The 21,113-nt window shown below is 42.3% G+C and overlaps 1 protein-coding gene across 1 annotated transcript in view; it reads left to right on the forward strand.

The window, feature by feature from the left end:
• The first annotated feature begins 13,745 nt into the window (after nt 1-13,745).
• MENG (S-adenosyl-L-methionine-dependent methyltransferases superfamily protein) overlaps nt 13,746-21,113 on the forward strand; it is a 51,771-nt gene continuing 44,403 nt past the window's right edge. The window contains exons 1-2 of the mRNA XM_086483792.1: nt 13,746-13,909; nt 14,019-14,125. Coding sequence (XP_086339918.1) covers nt 13,825-13,909; nt 14,019-14,125 — 192 coding nt within the window. The 5' untranslated portion in view covers nt 13,746-13,824. The remainder of the gene's footprint in view (nt 13,910-14,018; nt 14,126-21,113) is intronic.

Below are 21,113 nucleotides of genomic sequence, written 5' to 3' on the forward strand. Positions count from 1 at the left end.
AGTATTTGTCAAGACCCCTATTAAAACCCCGTATCTTTTGGAATTCATCTAGACCTTCTAGTTTCAGTATGATTTTCTGATACTTTGAAAGGTACTATGTGAGAAAGAGATCAGACATGCGGCATGCATCCCATGCTAACCAGTTCTTATGTTCTTCATTGGAGTCCAAAAACTCTTTGGAGAAAGAAGCTTGAAATGCAACCCAAGACAAAGGACGAGTATCTATTGAAAATGTCATCCACCACTTATAGGCCTTGCCTTTAAGGGATAGACTTGTTTCCACAACCGTCTTTATATCCGGGGTGTGTCTCAATCTATGAATATCACTCCATTTGTGTAAGAACGTATTGACCGCATCCTTGTTGCGATCACGCTCTTCCCCAGTGAAACTCAGGAATGGTGATATTCTTAAGTAACGCAATGCTACCTTCTGCATCTTTTGAAGCACTTGTCTCTTGGACTCCTTGAGTTGTGCAAGCTTGGTTTCCTTGAACCGTGCCACTTGTGGTTCCTTGAGCCGTCTGTGAATTCATAGATTTCACAAGTAGCTTCGTAAGATTTGTAACATTTGCATTGAGTCCAGAGAGGTTGCGTTCAAGTACGCTTTGGCGATTTTCCAAAGTTTTGAAAGCAGCCATATCTACAAGGCCATGATCTCCTAGATCATCATCGTCATGCATATTAATGTCAGCAGCACCTGTGGTGCCCTGATTTTGATCTACATGCTCAAAATCAAAAGTGTGTGTAGGTGGGATATCCTCATTGGCCATGGTAAACACACACTAATGTAAAGAGAGGAAAAAAAACGTCAACTTGTACCTTGTGAAGCTTGAAGTCTTTGTGTTTTTTATGCTCCGTGATTTGTGTTGCATGCAAACCTCGCCTTGCAAAAATTGTAGCACTTCACGTGTCATTCGTCGTAAGAACACCTTTGTTGATTCTTCGTAAAAACTCATTGTTTTTGTGAAGGCTTTTGTTCACTTTGAAGCTACCTCCTTGAGAGGAGGAAAACTTGCCTTCCTCCAAGAAGTGAAAAGGAAGGGTGCAAACTTGCCTTCTTTGAAGTTTGAAGCTTTCCCTTTCCTTCTAGCTTTCTTTTCAACACAAATATGCTATCTTTTCTTGTTATACACAACAAGGCTCAATAGCTTGATGGTAAAGTGTTGGCCTCTTACCGTCTTGGGGAGGGTTCAACCCTCCTTCATGCAAGGGTTGAGCGGGCCTTACTATGCGTGTAGCCAACAGTGCCAATAGAAGCCTTTTGGAGCCTCGGTTTGTAGAGTTGCCGATCGAGTTTGCCTTGGTCGTTCGCTATTGCTGTGGATAGTATAGATGGGGTGGCTGTTGCGGGGCGCTGTCGCTATCTGTCTTCGCACGCTGCACATGGAAAACTGTGTTTGCCTTCTTTTTGTTGCACAATAGAGACGTCGTTGTCTACAGATCATGGGAGAGACGCAACCATCGCATGCACATGCAACCCATTTTTCCCCCTTTCCCAAAAATAGCTCAGATACCAGTGAAAGGGCGATGGTAATGTGTGTGCTAGTCTCCACCCAACCATGCTATCTTATACCCTTCCCCTAGCGTACACATTGTCCGGCCGTGCCGGTGGCCTTGCTCGTAGTCCTTACAACTCATCTTTGACTTGAACACCTCAAGCACATGCCTAGCTTGCTTAAGGTCTAAGGACTTTTAACACTAACCTTTGGAGGTCTTTAATGAAGCTTACCCTAAGAACTTTTAAGCTCCATTATTAGCACATTGTCCTTCAATAGAACATCTCCTTTTGAGCCCCTGTCAAGATGTAACCATCTCCTTTGGCCCCGTGCTAAGTTAGGTCTAACAACACATATCTATCTTCTAGCTCTTGTTCCCCTTTTACCTGCCCATATTAAATGATCAGTTTAACATGAGAAATTGTTTAGGTAAAGCTAGATATTAGATTTTATGACACCTTTTCCCATACATGCACAATGCAATAATTTGGGGCTCGACTAAAGACTAGTTATGAAGCAAAAAACCACACGAAATCAATCACTATATGCAAAAAATTGTGAATACAATGGAACACACACTAATTACCAAAAAATGCAAAATGAAATCTTCTTCTCACCTTATCACCAAAGGGTAGTGGAGCATGCTCTTGCCCAAGTTGTGATTAGGGATTGGGTTTATTAAGCTAATGCAAACAAAAATTAGTGAATGCTAGTTGAAGAATGCTAATCACTAACACAAAAGCATAATAACTAACCTAGCTAGAATAACCTAGAGCTTTGATACCACTTGATGGGAATGGGATCATCCTAGCTAGGGTGGATGAAAGATAAAGCATCATGCAGACAAGTGAGTGTGTGTAGGCTAGGTTATTACTCAAGCGATTTAGGTTCCAAGATTAATTAACTTGGACTCATAAACAAAATCTGGAGTTGTTGTTAAGCCATCACAAGTTCACCATAAACAAGAGACATATAATGCAAAATAGACTTGGTTTATTCATTCATGAATTTTAAGTAGCTCTACAACCTTGCACCAATACATGTGGAATAATTCCACCTTTTCCCTCCTTGACTCATACTCTAGTACTCTAATACAAAGCTCACACCTTACACGTCTTGATCTTTAGGTTGTGATGCTAGAACTTCCCTTTATTCTTATATTGTTGCTACTCTTGTGGTTGCTTGCTAGCTTGTTCCCATCTTCGATGACAAACCAAGAGTATCTTGCCCATAGAGTTCCCACTATAAATTGGGGGGGTTACATTATTTGCATGAGGGATGTGGTTATCTATAAGGTTTGAATAATTAAGGCGGAAAAGGGTTAGTTGCATTCATGGTAGTGAGGGTTTCATAATAATTAGGAGCAAAACATATGTGTGTGTGTGTGTGTGTGTGTGTGTGTGTGTGTGTGTGTGTGTGTGTGTGTGTGTGTGAGAGAGAGAGAGAGAGAGAGAGAGAGAGAGAGAGAGCATTCAATGAAAATAGACTCGCTTGATTGATTTAGATGAAGATCAAAATACAAGCTAAGCAATATGTCCTTATATAGGAGCAGAGTGGAAGGTGGCATTTAATGCTAGAGAGTGACGTTCATCACATGTGGGAAAAGGGTCAAATAGCATGTGGCTATAGAGAATATCATGTGACTATAAAGTGGGATGCATACATGCACATAATGGTTGGCTTTAGAGGTTGGTCATGCATCAAATGTAAGATAAACGGCTTACCCCAATAGACACCCCTGTAAGATGAAGCTTACACGAAGTGCATGGATTCTAATCAAGGCTAATATGGGCTACTTACAATAAGTGCATGTGGCTCATGAGGTGGAATCTAATGCAAGAGAGAGTAGGTCTTACCTCCAAACTTTGGGTTTGGGGAAATGTCTAGAACCCATTACAATACATTCTCATAATAGACAATGTTGACTTCCCCTTCTTCTTCTTGTTCATCTACATCTTCTTCTTCCACTACTTTACCCTTGGAATCTCTAGGATTCTTTTGGTTGGCATGGTGCTTTGAGTAGTGCTGCATAGGATAGCCCATTAGAATGTGGCTTACCCTTACAAAATGCTAATGTTGCTAAGATGGTAAAGTGCATATGATACATCATGTGGTTCATAAGACTAAAGGAGATACCTTTAGATACATCCTCAAGGCTCATTTGGATGCAACTAGCTTTTCCTTGCTCTCATAATGCACATGGGGTTCATAGGATACAACCAAGGTTCAAGGATACAACACATGGTTCATGGCTACTTTCCTATCTCAAGATAGTTGTGTTTCTTGTTGATATGGAGCCGATGCCATGGTGCCAATAAGGAGAAGGTATGGGAGCACCCCCTTTAAAGAAAAATAAGCAAGGCAGTCAAGTCAAGCAGCTCCGGGCAGCTTTGAGCAGCTTTGGGCATGCGTGCATAGACCTGGGCAGTCGGGCAGGCACGGGCACATCAGACAGCTCTAGGAAGATCGGGGCAGGCATGGGCAATTGGGCAGGGTTCCCAGCAGGCGGGAGAAGTTCGGGCAGGGTGTGGGCAGTGGACGGCCAAGGGGGGGTGCCTCCTTTAGGCCATGTGCCTCAAAAAGGGAGGGTCCCATGTAACTTTTTGAGGGCCTTTTATTGACTTCAACACTTCTTTTAGAGGTACACACACATAATCAAAGGCTAAATGAGCAAATGATTAGCAGCTCTTTCCAAAAAAAACTTCAATTTTAATCATTCAATAGAACATGCATATGAGTTCTGATTCAAGCATTTATGGGTGCAATAGAAAGCTCTTGAGAAGGGCATTTCACGCACGTGTGTGTAAATGGCTAATTTTGCAAGGGAAACGTTATGCAAGCCCATCAAAGTTGGCCAAAATAGTCCACTTTGATAGTCATAGAGACAATTATCCAGTGCAACCAAGCAAGGGTTAACACACAATCTAATTATCCCAAAACAGTAGCTAGGGTAGTGGCCATATAGACTTGCCCAAATCTAAAAAAAGAGATGATTAGAATTGAGTTACACTAATCTAATCCTAAAAGAGTTATGAATCGATCTAGTGCTTAGAGAGAGCAAGCACTAAATCTAGCATAGGGATCTAATTAATATAATAAGGAGATACTAATTACTTACGAGCTCTCACACCACTTGTAAGGTTTGAGTAATTAAGGTGCAAAAGGGTTAGTTGTATTCATGGTAGTGATAGTTTCATAATAATTAGGAGCAAAACAAATTAGAGGGAGAGCACTCAATGAAAATAGACTTGCTTGATTGATTTGGATGAAGAGAAAAATAGAAGCTAAGCAATATGGCCTTATATAGGAGCAGAGAGGAAGGTGGCATTTAATGCTAGAGAGTGACGTTCATCACATGTGGGAAAAAGGTCAAATAGCATGTGGCTATAGAAAATAGCATATGACTATAAAGTGGGATGCATACATGCACATAATGGTTGGCTTTAGAGGTTGGTCATGCATCGAGTGTAAGTTAAACGGCTTACCCCAACATTATCACTAATCTCTTTCTGGAAATAGTCTTGGTCACTCTCTATATGTCAAAGTTATTAGGTTTTCTTGAAATCCAATGGATGGTGTGGGAGCCAATGACGCATTGGCATGCTTCATGAAAACCCTCTCTCTTGCACGAGAAGAAGAGGCCTCTCCTACATTCCTCAACACCACCATTGGCTTTACCACTACTAATACTATTGACATCGTACTGTTGAGACCGATGCAACTATTGATTGCCTTGTGAATTGTGTAGTTTGCATTGCAAGGGATGGACTTGTTGTACTCATGAGGAAACTATGTGGCTTGCAGAGTCTCCTTAATGTGTGATCTCAAGTGTACTAGTTTGATTAGTGCAAGCCATGCAGCGTATTGTGTGTAATTTCACTTGGTGCATATGAGGTCCTTCCAAAGTAATGGGTCTATCTTTTCTTTCATAAACATGTACTTTTTGTGCAACTTTTATATTTTGATCCCTCTTGTACATGTAACTTTGCAAATCTTTGAAATATAGAAATCCCTCCAAGTAAACTCACATGCTACACTTACATATATTGAGTGGACCTACTGGGCTCTCACTCTCCATCTCTCTTTAATTATGGCTATTCTCACGAATAACATCTTTTCAATTGGTATCAAAATCATGATGTAGTTGTTGGTGTCTACACCTTATGGGAAATGTTTTTTAGGGATAAGACTCAAGAATAAGAATGTTTGGTATGTTGTTTACATTCATGGGCAAAGAGAGAATGATCCTACACTTGTCTAGTGACCATGAGACCTCGAAAGGACTACCACAAGAGTTAGAGTGTCTCACCCCCTTTGAGAGACCCTAGGACCTCAGAGGGGAGATCGTCACAAGACTTCAAAGCACAAGGAATGCCATGTATGCCTTATTCTTCTCACAACTCTTCAAGTTGGCTTTGACCAAGTTCTCAAGGATGTAATTTCTGAGATCACACTTGATGACTCAATGCTCTACCATACCAATTTCCATGACCACCGCTAAGTGTAACAAAGGTTCGGTGTAGCGGGGTGGATTCTGTACTTTAGGTGCTGCAAGATCAAAGCATGTGTATGATATGCAGGCAGTCCAATAGGCTCTACAAAATCTATGCCCCACTTGGCAAATGCTATTGCCCCCATCATAGGTTGTAAAGACATTTCATCTCTCCGTATAGGTACCTTTGTTTGCTGGCATTCTTCACATCTCTTCACCTAAGCTTTAGCATCTATGAACAAGGTAGGACACAGAATTCCTGCAAAAAGAACTGCTTTTTTTGTTTTGGTGATCCTCAATCAGCACATAACTCTTTGCTTTGATCTAAATCGATTTTATTCTTGCTTTATTGAACCCCTCCGGTAAGGTTTCTTTTGTCACATAATCCACAATGTATGAATTCCACTTAGGTGGAACCGTGATTCTGAACATTGTTGCATGTTCTATAGGGGCATTCGTTGCACAAATGTCACATGAACTAATGAAGTCATGAACATTTTTTTGCATTTTAAGAAAGTATACACCTAGTCACATTAATCTTTGATATGTTTGCAGTTTTCCATTGTGAATTTCTGTGTTTTTCACATGAGCTTGGCTCAAGTATACATGTCTCTCATTTGGCTCTATACATAGCCTCAATATACTGTCATTTCCTTGCTTGTATAGCCTTCCAGCTATTAGCACGAGTGTTTGAGTTTCCTCAATGATGATTGGTTGTCTTGAAATCTGTAGTGATCTAAGGGTGAGCAAAGGTATAACATCTTCACTACACTTTGGCACCATCTCAATGTAAATAGATAAGAATCACGCAAGTCATTCAACCCCAATTAGTGCTTCTCCACAAGTCAATCTCGGACAGATGGTCAACCTACTGATGTTTTGTACCCTTCTTCACCACCACTGTGAAATTAAACTCAAGCAATATAATGAAACATCTAACAATACGTCCTGTATTATAGGGTTTGTTCACCATATATAATAGTGCTTGATGATCCAAAAAAAAGAAAAACTTGTCTGTGAGAAGGTAGTGTCTGAACTTCTTCACCACATAGACCATTCCTAGCCCTTCCTTCTTTGTGGTTGTGTAACACTATTCAATTGTCAGTTGGAGTAACTTATAGAAAAATCCATGTTCTTCTCTCTAGGCTGTGCTAAAATGCATCCTATAGCATAAGTTGATGCGTCAATGGTAGACATGGAAGATCTTCGTCTAATTAGGAGCTTTTAATCTCTGCTTCAATGATTGGAATGCTTATTCACATTTTTCCGTCCACTCAAATTTTGTGATAAGTGAGTAGAGAGGTTTGGCAATGATTGTGCACATATAGATAAATCTTCTATAGTATCTGTAATGGCCCATGAAAGCTCGTACCTCCCTACCTTTTGTGGGTCTTTGTAGAGCTACAATCACTATTCTCAAGATCCATGAAAATGCCATTCTTGGGCAGTATGTGCCTGATAATTTTTCCTTGTCTGACCATGCAGACATGTTTCTTTGGATTTAAGTAGATACGATAGGTTTTTCACTTCTCAAATATCTTTTCCAAGCTTGCTCAAGCACTTGGCTATGGATGCAAATCCAAGCAAGTAGATACATGAAACCTCAACTTCTTCTTCTCTATTATTCTAACTATTCTAAAAGCTTGCTCATAGAGTAAGCATACTAGAAAAGATTACTTCTTCGCAAAAAAGATTCTTCTCTTCACCCTCATCTACCTTCATCCATGTAGTTCTTTGTCCTTGGTGGGGTGTTTAGGGATTGGGAATGAGGATTACACCATGTGTGGTTAATTGAATCATAAATCTTACGATCTTTATTGGTTCAAGGAAGTTTCGCAAGAGCACAAGCTTGAACTTTAATCAGAGCTCTCATTGAGAGAATTATAATACAAAAGTCTTTTTGGAGGGGGGACTGGCTCCAAGCAAATCCGATCCTCAACAAGTTGTCGATCTTAATGTGTTTTTCTCTTCATATTTGAAGATTTGATGTTTTAATGTGTAAATGATGCTATGAAGTCAGCCTTGCACAACATATGGTTCTCCTCTAAAGAATCCTCTTAATGGAAAACTCTCTTTTCATTAACTAATTCCACTATGATTGCATAAAAGTAGTAGATCCTCTGGCACCAATTGAAAACCTCTTCAACTCGAGCATGCCATGCGCAGAGAGTCCTGCACCATGAAGTTTCTAATTGAGGTTCCACTCTCCTTTTTCTGACATGGGATCTTCCCAAGGATGATTCAGATACTTTGGGATGAAATCAAGCATGGTCCTTTGTTGTGGCTCTTGCAACTCTCTCCTATGTAGCTCTCTAAATTGAATCATCTAGATTTCTTATGATTTTTCATAAAAGAAACATTGATCTTCCCTCTTAAGAAGGCTCGTTCATTCTCATTGAGCTCAATTTCCATTTCTTCATCAACACCTTTGTCTTGATAGAAAAGCCCATATCCATCAACATCATAATTGGGCTAATCCCCCATGATGTTATTAGCTACTTAGCTTACCATCTCTAAGGTGAACTCATTCTCTTTACTGGTCTTTTAGAAGAGTCATTTTCATCTCCATCCTCACCTTTGATGATAATCCTAGAAAGGGCATTCCTAGAATCTTGTCAGGTTCTCATGCACTACTCTAACCAGCTCATTTGTTAAATTGTAAATAAGGAGACGTTGTCTTCGCTTTTGTGTTGATAGTTTTGATTGCTAGCCAAATGTGGATGCCTTACCAATTGCATCCTTCTTTCACTTTGGTATGTCAATGCAGGCTACCCTGCACCACACATGATGATTCAAATCCCTTTGGGATGGAATCAAGCACGGTCCTTTGTTGTTGGTCTCGCAACTCTCTCCTCTTTTTGGCTAAAGAAAATTGTGCCATTGTAGCCCCTAAAGTGACCCACCTATATCTTTTACGATCTCATTACTAGGGTAATCCCTCACGTTGAAAATGCCTAACACTATTAGCTACTCATCTTCTTATCTCTCAATTGAACTCATTCTCTGTAGTGGCTGCCTATAAGAGCCATTTTTATCCTGATGCTCCTCTTGATAATAATGCGAGAAAGCCCTTTCTTGGACTCTTACCTGGTCTTTGAAGTGAACCGTCTGGATTTCTACAATTTCCACATGTATGTGACACATCAATGGAGTGTTTCTCTTTATACAAAAGTTCTATAAGAAATGTAGAACAATTAAAATCTCGTTCAAAGAGAGAAGAGAGAGATGCAATGCAAAGTAGATTAGTGGAAAATCAAAAATTTAGGTTAGCATTATTACAAAGTGATGGCATCAACCATCCATGGGCTCTTAAGATAGAGCTTAAATGGTGATATAGACAACTAAAGCTAGTAGGAAAAAATGCAAGGGATTATCCTTCAACATACGATGCCATGGTTCATGGAGTTTGGCTCCTTATATAATGCTACGGGTGGGTGGTAGATAGGTGTGTTGTTGGGTTGCAAACAATGTAGCACCTCACACTAATGGAAAAACCCCCTATAGCCTAGTAGTCATGTGGAATGAGTGTGTGCCATTAATAAAGGCAAGATGTGTATGTGTGAAGCATGTGTAGAAGGCAAGGGCCATGTGACAAGTTTGTATAAAGCAACCCTTTGTATTCACAACTAAATCAAGAATGCAGTCATATTATCTCTTTTAACATGAATGGTTCTCTTGTCTATCCACCATAACCTTTTAACTATTACCAGAGCCATAATGGTAATTAGCACTACCTAATCACTAGATCCCGATTCGCTCTACTTAGTCCTCTTATTAGCTTAGCCACACACTAATCTATTCCTTACCTCATGATTAGTAGGGATATGTTCGTGGTCCTCCCATCGAGCCGCTACCCCTATTTTGAGACTAATTAAGGGAAATATCATTGTGTGAATAAACTCCTCTAATAAAATTCTTTGCTTAGAGCATTTGTTTAGTGTTTTTTGCATTACTTTGTGTATGAAGCCTTTGCAATCGCATTCATGATTACTTTTTCTCTAAGCTCTTTGCTTAGAGCATTGTTTACTGCTCTTTCCATTAGTTTGTGTATGAAGCCTTTGCAATTTCATTCATAATTATGTTTGTTCGAACACATAATCTATTGCATGACAAGCTACACAGCATGCAGGCTACCTTACAACTCTTGACCTTGCCATTGAGCCCGCTGCTTCACCGCTATGCCAACCACCCATTGAAGCCCTTTAAATTTCCCACCATCCATGCATGTTGTGCTAGCCTACTTGTTATAGCTTGTCTTTGTAGTTGCCATACCTCCACTTGCTTCATTTGCAGCAAGCATCTTCACGACCCATAGCTTGGCCCATCGTAAATCATGCCATTGAGATCACTCATCTTCATTAGAGGCTACCTTCAACACTCTCAACTAGCTCCACCATCTGAATGGGGGAGCCTGCACCCCTACTCCATCGATTGCCTAGCCACTCCTGCCATTGTGCGCTGAAATAGCCTTGCTCTTGAAAGCCAAACCCACCTCTTCGGCCTCGTCTATCCATACTTCCCACGTCACATGCACTAATTGTACGTGGTGCTACCACATCTCTCCCGAGTGGAGCTCACTTGCACCTATCTCACAAAACTTGGAAGTTGTTCCCACCAAGCTCAAGCACTTGACGGGCTAGTTCCCATAGAAGAGTTGCACGGGCTCCGTCTCTTGATAAGAGTCATTGCACATCAACCACGATCATCTTTTGAACTATTAGCCAAAAGAAGACTCACAAAAGCTTCAGACATTGATAAGACACCAAAAACTAAAGAGAAGCAAATAACACAATTCACCAAGGTTGATTTATTTTTATAAAGGGAGCTACATCGTCACATTCTTGCACCATTTAAACTTTGCCAATGGAAATGGATGTCTACATCTATGACTTAGAACTTATGCCCATTTTTTGTGAGAGGACTAAACATTGCCATGTCAAACATGGTAAGATCTTCCTCAAGGGCCACAACCATGTGATATGTGGTGATCATTTGTTGCATCTTAAGGAGTCTCGACTTCTTCCATAGAGTTAGTATTAGAGTGCCACATGGCGACCGTGAGCAGAGAATGGCAACATTCAGGGCTCTGGTTTACCGCATATTGCCAAAACACTTGATGGGACAAACATCTGTCTACAAAGAAAGCTAGTCAGAGAGTTCTATCCAACACAATACATCGATAAACATGATTTTTTGAGCATCCTCCTATAGGGTGTTGTTGACTCCGATTTTTTTTTGGAGTGCAGTATGCAGGGTTGCAGGAGAGTTGTACAATTCTTCTCACTTCAAAGAATGTGACTTGTATGAGGAGAAGCACCCAATCGGCCACTATTGCACATTCAAAAGGAGACAATACTTCCTTTTTTAATTGCAAGCTTAGCCTACAAAGAGAGGACATTCTTGATAAAGCCAAATCGTTGAAGACATGGCAATTTTTACGTGAGAAGCAAGAGTTTGACAGGAAAATCTCGAGGGAAAGAATGAAAGTGGAAAATGTCTTTGATCTCTTGAAGAATATGTGGCGGATTTTACAAAATCTCAACGTAGATCTTGCTTTTCGGTCCACTATAGTAGGAGCCTGTTGTTTCCTACACAACTTTGTATAGATTTGGGGTGAGGTGGAGCCTCATGATCAACGAGATCCACATCCCAACTCCCAAGAGCCGCTTCCCAAAGATGGTTGTAATCCTCCTCATCACCAGATGGTCTTGCGGATAAGGGTAGCTCCATAGCAGCTTGAGGGTTCAAAACGCAGCAGATCCAGATGTAGCTGGCAATGAATTAATTAATTACTCTTATTTTGCTAATTGATCGTGTCTTTTGTTTTAACGAACGAAAGGCGTTTTTTCCTATGTAGCTTGTTTTATGGCTGCCACACCTCTGTTGTTTTTAGTATGGTTCTTAGACATTTTCGTTTATGGCTGTCAATGAGCAGCAATTTTGATGCTTTTGTACTATTGTCAATGTTCTATTTATATGTACTTGCAACAACTTATTTTATGGCTGCTAATGAGCGTTTTTGTGGTTGTAAGACATAAAGATCTTCTTTTATGATGTGTTTTCTTGTATCCATTCTCCTTAGTGTTATTCAATGTTTTTAGGTTGGGAAGGCCTATTTTTGTGTTGTCAATAATTAGTGTAAATCCTATTTTTATGTTGTCAATAATTAGTGGTTTGCTTATGTGCTATTGTTTTGCACGACAACTCCTTTGCAAATCGACGTGATCGAATGGCCACATGTGTGCATAGAAAGCGGTCGAATAGAACATGTTGTTTTTTAAATCAAACGGATGCATGTGCACAAAATGGTGAAAAAGATCGCATCCACTTTTATGCGAGCTAATGGCCAAAACAAATGACGTCATGTGCAATTTACATCTCTCTGTAGATAACTTGTTTGAACTGAGATCGCACTCAAGCATGGTCTGCTAGCCTTGCCACTAAGTAACACCTAGCATTTAATGAGGGGGAGTGATAAGATCTACGGTCTGGGTTCACGAGCGGGATCTCGAGACACACTAAACATGGCCAACGCAAAAAACGAAGTGGTACATGAACTCCGCCACCCCCCTGCAACCCCGGTTTGAACCCGCAACCTCGCACCCTAGGATTTGTGTCACATGGGCTAACCATCTCACCCGCACGCACATCGTGTACTCCAACTCGTTTTTATGAGGCTATATTGTGAGCTAACACACGTTGCCCAGGTTTTGAGGTTTAATTCGTATCCGGGTTTAGTTTCTAAATGACCTGTGCGACTGCGATCACCCGAGCTTTCGTGCGTGGACTTCTCACCTGTGGATCCCTTCACCCTCCTTTAATAAATACAATGTCACTAAGTGCCGAGGGTTTGCTAGCCTCATCACTAAGTAACACATAGCATTAAAGAGGGGGGGGGGGGGGGGGCTAATGGGATCAAGGGTCGTGCAGTCCACGCAAGAGATTGCATGACTATTAAAACTAAACCTGAACAAAAGTTAAACCCCTTAAACTTGGCGAGTACATTTGTGCTTCCAATAGGATTATAGAAATGGGAAGTTGTTCAACATGCGTGCTCGGGTGAGATGGATAGTCCATGTGTCTCATAACCTTAGCTACGAGGTTTTGGGTTCAAGTCTAGATGACGAGCGCCCATTTTGTGCTACCCCTCTTTAATGCCCTGTGCTACTTAGTGTCGTGGGCCTACTAGCCTCGTGACTAATTGACACCTCCTCTGTCAGATGGGATCTACGGTCCCCATTGATTGGGGACGGCGCGATCGGTTTTGCACCGTCCGATGGCGGTTTAATCTCCAAGTGATCACAATTAAAGTGAACCCCAAGTAAATTTAATGTGAACATCAAGTGATCCCCAAGCGAATCCCAATCAACATGTGATCACCTTGTGATCCCACCCATTACCAAGTGATTACAATGTGACCCGGACTATGCCAAAGTGATTGCAGCGTGACTCCGTCCATCCCAAAGTGATCTCCAAGTGAACACCATGTGATCCCCACCCTATCATTTTTGCTATATGATTCTATGTTCACACCTCCATTTCAAGTGGCGCGCGATAGCTTAATGGGAGAGTTATGGCATAGGTAGTGGGTTTGAGTCGCATGGGTTCAACCGATCGGAATTTTTTTATTTCTGAGAATAAATAAAAAACGACTGAGTCGTTTTTATTCTTGAGAATAAATAAAAAACGGTTGAAATCTTTTTATTCTTGAGAATAAATGGACGGTCCGCATTGTTCGAAGATGGTGGACCATAGATCCCACGTGACAAGGGAGGTGCCGAATAGTCATGAGGGTCTGCTAGCGTGGTCTCTCTCTCTCTCTCTCTCTCTCTCTCTATGACCGCTGTGACTCAGACGTCGCTCGACTTAATCAGTTCTGTATCTCCACCATTGATAAGGAATGGAAAGTTGCGTTCTTCAGGTCTCTCTCTCTCTCTCTCTCTCTCTCTCTCACTCACACACACACACACACACACACACACACACACACACACACTTACACTTTATTTTTTTGTTTGGACTGTTCACAGCATGTCCCAGGCGTTGGCAGCTGCCTTGCATTCTCTCAGCGGCTTCATTTAAGACAGCAGAGGAACGTCAACAGCTATTCAATCGCATTGCACCAGCTTATGATAATGTAAGTATTGCACGTGTCTCTCTCTCTCTCTCTCTCTCTCCTTCCTTCGGGGATGCTCAGTGGGTCTATCTCACAAACTGGAAGAGTACAGAGTGAGTGTCAGCTATACACCACGGTGGCATATAGGAAGAGTGTAGTTTAAACCACAAATGCCATGTAATGTGTCCTTGATCCAGACTGAAAAATACTTTTTGGTACTGAATACTGTGCCCAGAGCCGAATGAAAGAGTGTCTATGTCTATCCATTGCCCTACAGGAGCTTGGTGATGTATATCACTGCATACGAAGAGTATGCATTAACACCAACCAGATAGTAGTCAATGTAGTAGATGTTGGAGAAGGCTATGAGCCGAGGATGTGAGCACAATCTTCCATGTAATCCATAAGATAATTCATCAAATTTTAGTAAAAACGGTATCTAGCGAATGTAGATCAAATTGTGCACAATGGATGGAAGCATATCAAGAGTGTCTAATTTGTAGCCCAAAGATGCGAACATGATGATCCGATCCAAAGAGAATCCTTGAACAGAGTCTATAACCCTAGAAATGACAATAGTCATGCAACCACCCCCACATCACAGCCTCGGTCTAGGCTTTGCGAACTCAAGGGAAGAATCAAGAATCCAAGAAGAACCAAGATCCCAAGGAACTTCTTCTAGATTCTTGTTCTCTCTAATCAAAGAAGTTTCGTGCTCGTACCCCGAACTAGTACTTGTTGCCTACAGATATTAGCCACTCCCACCACTTAGTCCATCGCGCATCGCGCGCGCTCCCGGCTTCATCGCTATGTCTTTGAACGAAGATCGGCATCAGATACGCGAAGATCCATGTCAGGTGCAACGGAATTGAAATGGTGAAGATCTAGGTTTTACACTTTCACAAATCCTTTACTTCCACGAAGATCCATGTTAAGTGCAATGGAATTGAAATGGTGAAGATCTAGGTTTTACACTTCCACAAATCTTTTACATCGTCTCCTAGCGTTAGTGATTCCTTTTTGCTTGAATGATGGTTCCTTTTACTTTTCCTTGAAGAGAGGGAATGGGAGACTGGAGAGAGAGAGAGAGAGAGAGAGAGAGAGAGAGAGAGAGAGAGAGAGAGAGAGAGAGAGAGAGAGAGAATGACACCCAATGGGGTCCCAACCAACCCTCTCAAGGGTCCCCCCACACTGTTGCCGATGTGGTATTTGCTTTTGATTGCGTAAATGGAATGTACACAAATGCAATACCTCAAGTGTGGCGTGTACATCTAACCCTATCTGTACGTGGACAAGCTACTTCATCATTCATGGCATGGGTTGGGTTCGGTTCAATTCAGTTCAATTAGCTTTGGAAGTGTTCTGGCACTTTTGTTAGTATGTTTGAAGACCGTGCATGTCCAGGCACTTAGAGTAGATGCATATCCTCTGGTTGCACACAGCATGATCATCATATTTCAAGTCAGAACCCATCAGGAGCATTTTTATAGTACATATACCTATTTTCCCTATTTTAGCCAATTCACACTTATTATTTTTAAGTGACTTTTGTTGGGAACTAGGTAGGGCAATTTTAGCAAGCAAGTACTTAAGAAACCTAGCGCTAGCACTTTGTGGCAGAAGAGGCAGCTTGAACATCCTTGTTCAACAGACACCTTCTCAGCAAGACCACCTTCCCGCAACAGACCTACGTTTTCAGCCCATATAAAAGCCTAGCGTTTTTGCATGACAGATCAGCCCTGGCGTTTGCATTGCAGATCAGCCCCGGCGATAGCAAGATAGCAGATCAGCCCTAGCGTTAGCAGATTCCACAGCAACACAGCAGATCGGCCCTAGCGTCAGTAGATTTCTCTAGCAGGACAGAACCAGTCCTAGCATTTTTGGTTTGCAGATCAGCCTTGGCGTTTGCAGATTCATCACGACGGAACCTCAGTAAGCACCAGCCTTTTTAGTTTTCAGCAGTTAGACATCGCAGTTGAAGTCCGAAACCTTGCAGATCTCACCATTCCGCAGCAGATCCTCGCCGCACGATCAGATCCATCAAAGTTTGCAGTTTCAGCCCGGAAAACACAGATTTCAGCATATGCGTTTTCAGCGCGTCGTCTTAGCATCGTTGCCATCGACATCGTCACCGACGTAAAGTGTTAGGTGCAGCGGAATGAATGTTTGAACTTTGCTCAAGATGAGTGCTCCGAACTGTGCTCAAGGTTCCTTTTTGTTCTTATGGAAGGCAGAGCCTTCCATTCTTAATGAGAGAGTGCAATGATCACAAACAAGTGAATGGACACTGTGCGTGAAAGTGTATGAGACTGAGAGATAGAGAGAGAAGAGAATACGACTGTTAGGTGCAGCGGAATGAATGTTTGCGCTTTGCTCAAGATGAGTGCTCCGAACTGTGCTCAAGGTTGGTAGAGCCTTCCGTTCTTAATGAGAGAGTGCTATGATCACAAACAAAGTGAATGGACACTGTGCGTGCAAGTGAATGAGACTGAGAGATAGAGAGAGAAGAGAGATACGACACCAGAGACGTAAAACCCTCCTCCGAAGGCCCCACTCTCGTCGGCGAGAGTGGTCTACTTATGATTGCACAATCTGGTACAAACTGAATGCATGGGACTGATGCAAGTCTAGGCTATGTCGGCGATGATGACAGTGATGACGACACCCGTCTAAAGGCTGAAATCTGCAATCTGGTATCTACTGTCCAAAAACGCTATGGGCTGAAATCTGCTACAGTCAAAAAACGCTGATTTTGGGGGTTGTTTCTGTGGGTCTTTGTCGCTGAAAATCTGCAGGTTTAGGGCTGAAAACTGAGGTTTCTTTAGGCTGAAAACTGAGGCTCTTACCGGGTTGAATCTGCTACTCTTTAGGGCTGAATCTTGCTATGACCAAAAATGCTAGGCATGGGGGTTCTGGGGCGATGGCAATGGCTGAAAACGTTGATGTGTTGCAGCGGTGCTGAAATTGTTGCAAAAATGCTAGCTGAGGGAAGGTCCTTGCTTGGCGATGATGCCTTGTTGCAGAAACGCTAGGTTGGATGCTGATGAAGAAAATGCTAATGCTGAGTCTTGCTTGGAGGGGAGAACCGCCAAGGTCTTGCTTGAGAAGTTGCCCGTTGAGCTTGGCTCCTGTTGCCTCTTCTGCCATTTAGTGCTAGCTCTAGTTTGCTTATATACAAACTTAACAAAATTTTCCTACCTACTTTCCAACAAAAGTCACTTAAAAATAATAAGTGAAAAATGGGGAAAATAGGCTAAATGCATTGGAAAATTCCCCTGAAGGATTCTGATGGGAATGCTTATGATCATGCTGTGTGCAACCAGAGGATATGCATCTACACTAAGTGACCTGGCATGCACGGTCTACGAATAGACTCACAAAAGTGCCAGATAACTTCTAAATCTAGACTGACTGGACTGATTGAACCCTTGTCGTGCTGTAGCTTGTCCACGGACACATAGGGTTGGATGTGTCACGTGACATCCCCTCCTTTTCAAAGTGAGGTACTGGTACCGAACTGTATGGCGTCGAGGGAGATCGCCAATAGCATCTGGAATCCTGGAAGGGACTCTTCGTCGGTTCACTCTGATGTTTGGGTCATGCGGTACTTGAACTTCATAAAGGTCTGCAACGCTTGCTTCTTTGGGCCGCGCCGAAAGCGACACAAAGTCTTGTGTGTCTCCTTTGATGCTTCAACTTCGTCGAGTGTCATGCTTCTTTCTTCTTCAAGAATCTCCATGGCTGAAAATTCCTGAAACCATTTCCAACACAAAACCATGAACATACCCATTCCATGTAAAGCGAGTGGAAAAAATCTTGTCGTCCTAATAGACTGTGTATGCAATGTAGATGAACAAATAGACGGAGTGGTAAACTGTTCACGACACATGCAAACAATGAGATCGAATCTTTCTCTTCTGGTCTAAAGCAATCTTTCTCTTCTGATCTACAGCAATCAACTGTGGCAATTCACAATGGAAATGCGTATGCTTGGTGCTCATACTTTCATGTGGCTCTTTCTACAAATGTGTCATGCCAAGGAAGAGACATTGAATGTGACGTCCTTGAATGCATACTTTTCAGCTTTTCATGAACAATCCGCATACATTCGTGCTCATCCATGAGTGAAACGTGCTCAACGTACAATATGTCATGCCTAGTAAAAGGGATCACATAAAGACGCTGACTAAAATACGAGAAACTATCACGAATGAAACACTCGAACAATGCGTGCGTATCAATCATGCAAACACATAATACTTCCTGTGAAGGTTCTTTGGACCTAGGCTCGAGAGCCAAGATCGATTCTTCCTGAATGATCGAATCGTCCTGTGGAGGTTCTTTGGACCTCGACTCGAAAGCCAAGATCGGTTCTTCGTGATTGATCGAATCTACAACGAGTATAGCTTCGCTAGAAAAAGAATCCACTAACACATCATCCCTGTGAACAATCACATCATCTTCGTGCAACTCATCATGCTTGTGAGAAATCACATCTTGATCATGCAAATCATCATGCTCATGAGAAATCATATCTTGATCATTCAAATCATCATGCTCATGAGAAATCATATCTTGATCATGCAAATCATCATGCTTGTCTTTATCATCCAAATCATCATGCTGATCATTGTCAATCAAATCATCATCGTGCAAATCATTGTCATTCAAATCATCATGCTGCTCACAATCATGCACATCCTGTGTGTCATGCTTTGGAGAAGAAGAGACTCAGAGAGTCTATGTCTCCTGAATCTCTTGCATCTGTGCCGACACTTGAGAAAAGAGTCGCAAGAACTCTTGCATGTGTCGGTCGCTCTGTGCTTGTCTTGCCTTTCTTGCTGCTTATCTTTCTGCTTTGTCTTCTGCGTGTCTGCGTTTCATTTCTGCCATTCTTGCTGCATTTCTTGCGTCGCGTTCTAAATTCCTTTCCATAAACATCAGCTCCAAAGCCTCCATAGGAGTTAGTGCAATCCTTGATGTAGATGGGGAAGGGGGAGGGTCGGAAAAACCTCTTGGTGGGGAAAATTCTTCTTCGCCTCTCTCATGCTCATCACCTTTAAGCGAAGTATCCATTCCGCTTCGAGTGATGACCATTCTGAAGTCGTGGGTTCTTGTTGTCTTGGGTTCTTAAGTTCACGAGGAACTTGGGTTCTTGAGGGTCTTGGGTTCTTGGGGTCTTGAGGTTCTTGAGGTTTTCTTTCGCTTGCAAACCATGTTTGAGAAGGATCTTCTCTTCACCCGAGTTCTACTCCTTTCCGCGGGGGCACCCCTTGGCGGCCTTGCGCTCACACCAAGGTTGCTTTTTCCCACCTCACCTCGATTGGCCGGCCGCTAAGTGCACGGTTGTCACAAAACAGGAGCGTATACGAGCACTTAGAAATGTGAACAATATAATACTTTGCAAACATGAGAGAAGGGAGAAGATCGACACAGTATTGGGAACCAGAAGATGGGCTGGTCCCCCCCCCCGTTAAGAGTATTCTTTTATTCAGGGAGAATTCTTATACAAGCACGAGAACCCGAGGAAACCCCTCCGTTCTGTAATCTTAGACCCGAAGGTCGTGCTTTCCCGTAAAGGGCTTGGGCACAAGGTCGTTCCTTCCCGTAAGGGACTTAGGCGCGAAGCCGTACTTTCCCGTAAGGGACTTAGGCGTAAAGCCGTACTTTCCCGTAAGACGGGAGATTCCTGCAAAACAAACCACACAAAGCAACAATTCTCAATGCGTATCAACACCGCATACCTGTTGCTCCTTGCTCGGAAAAGCGACCTCTGTACTTAGTCGTCACACGAACACTTGCAATTTCCGTCGCAAACACGTGCTCCAGAATCCCAGCGCTAGCATTCTCTGCTGCTTCCGGCGTGCCAACAACTGAACGCTTGCTGCCCTTTTATAGGCCCTTGCACCCGGCGGGAATAGCAGCCGAAAAAGCAGAGCCATGGCGCCCTAGAGAGAGGAGAGAGAGAGATCGCAGATTTCAGCCCCCTGCGTAGCTTTTAGAGCTGGATTTTTTTTAATAAGAGCCTTGCTTTATTTTATTAATAATAGGGTTGGTCACTTAAAAGTGACCGGCCACTTTATAAAATAAAGTGTGAACCTGTTCAAACTTTAAAAACTCACTCAGTTAGTGAAAACAATGCTACACGAACACATTCCAGGTGTCCCCGGGTGCAGGACACGACACAGATGCAATGCAGACAGAGACTCCTCGCGAGAAAACATCTGCCCTCTCGCGACTGTTCCTGCTTTTCGTAAAAAGCTTCATTGAACCCATCTTTATTCTTGTGCTTGCGTTCTTACGCGTATTTTCTTACTCTGTTCGGATTTCCTCCTTAGCCTACGGAATGCCCCTTTATTGATGCACTCGTCACCCATCATGTGACGCATCAGGGGCACTCGTAACCCGGCCCTTTCCACCGAACTTACGGAAACTCCTTCGCGATGTTTACCGTCACCCATCAAATGACACATCAGAGTTGTCCGTTCTTGATGGCAGTTCCTGTAGTTACAATCTTTTAACAATTCTTAGTGCACATAATAAAATATCGTAAAAAAGAGATTAATCATTAAAATAAGAAAATAGTCCAATTAGCAACAACGGTCTGCTCTCAATGAGTGAAAAGAGACACAAGGGGAGTCTGGACATGCCCTTCTTTCCTGGGGTTCCTGTCACTCTTCAAAAACACGATTAGGAATCGACATGCCCAAGCAAACTTGGGTTCGTGCGACCGGAACAAGCAAAAAAAATAAATTCTTGTGATTCTTGTGGTTCTTTCCTTGAGTGATTCAGAACACTGCCAAAGCTCTGATACCAATGTTAGGTGCAGCGGAATGAATGTTTGCGCTTTGCTCAAGATGAGTGCTCCGAACTGTGCTCAAGGTTCCTTTTGTTCTTATGGAAGGTAGAGCCTTTTGTTCTTAATGAGAGAGTGCTATGATCACAAACAAAGTGAATGGACACTCTGCGTGCAAGTGAATGAGACTGAGAGATAGAGAGAGAAGAGAGA

The sequence above is a fragment of the Adiantum capillus-veneris genome, chromosome 15, assembly GCF_014529385.1.
Source record: "Adiantum capillus-veneris isolate H3 chromosome 15, ASM1452938v2, whole genome shotgun sequence".
Taxonomy (NCBI): domain Eukaryota; kingdom Viridiplantae; phylum Streptophyta; class Polypodiopsida; order Polypodiales; family Pteridaceae; genus Adiantum; species Adiantum capillus-veneris.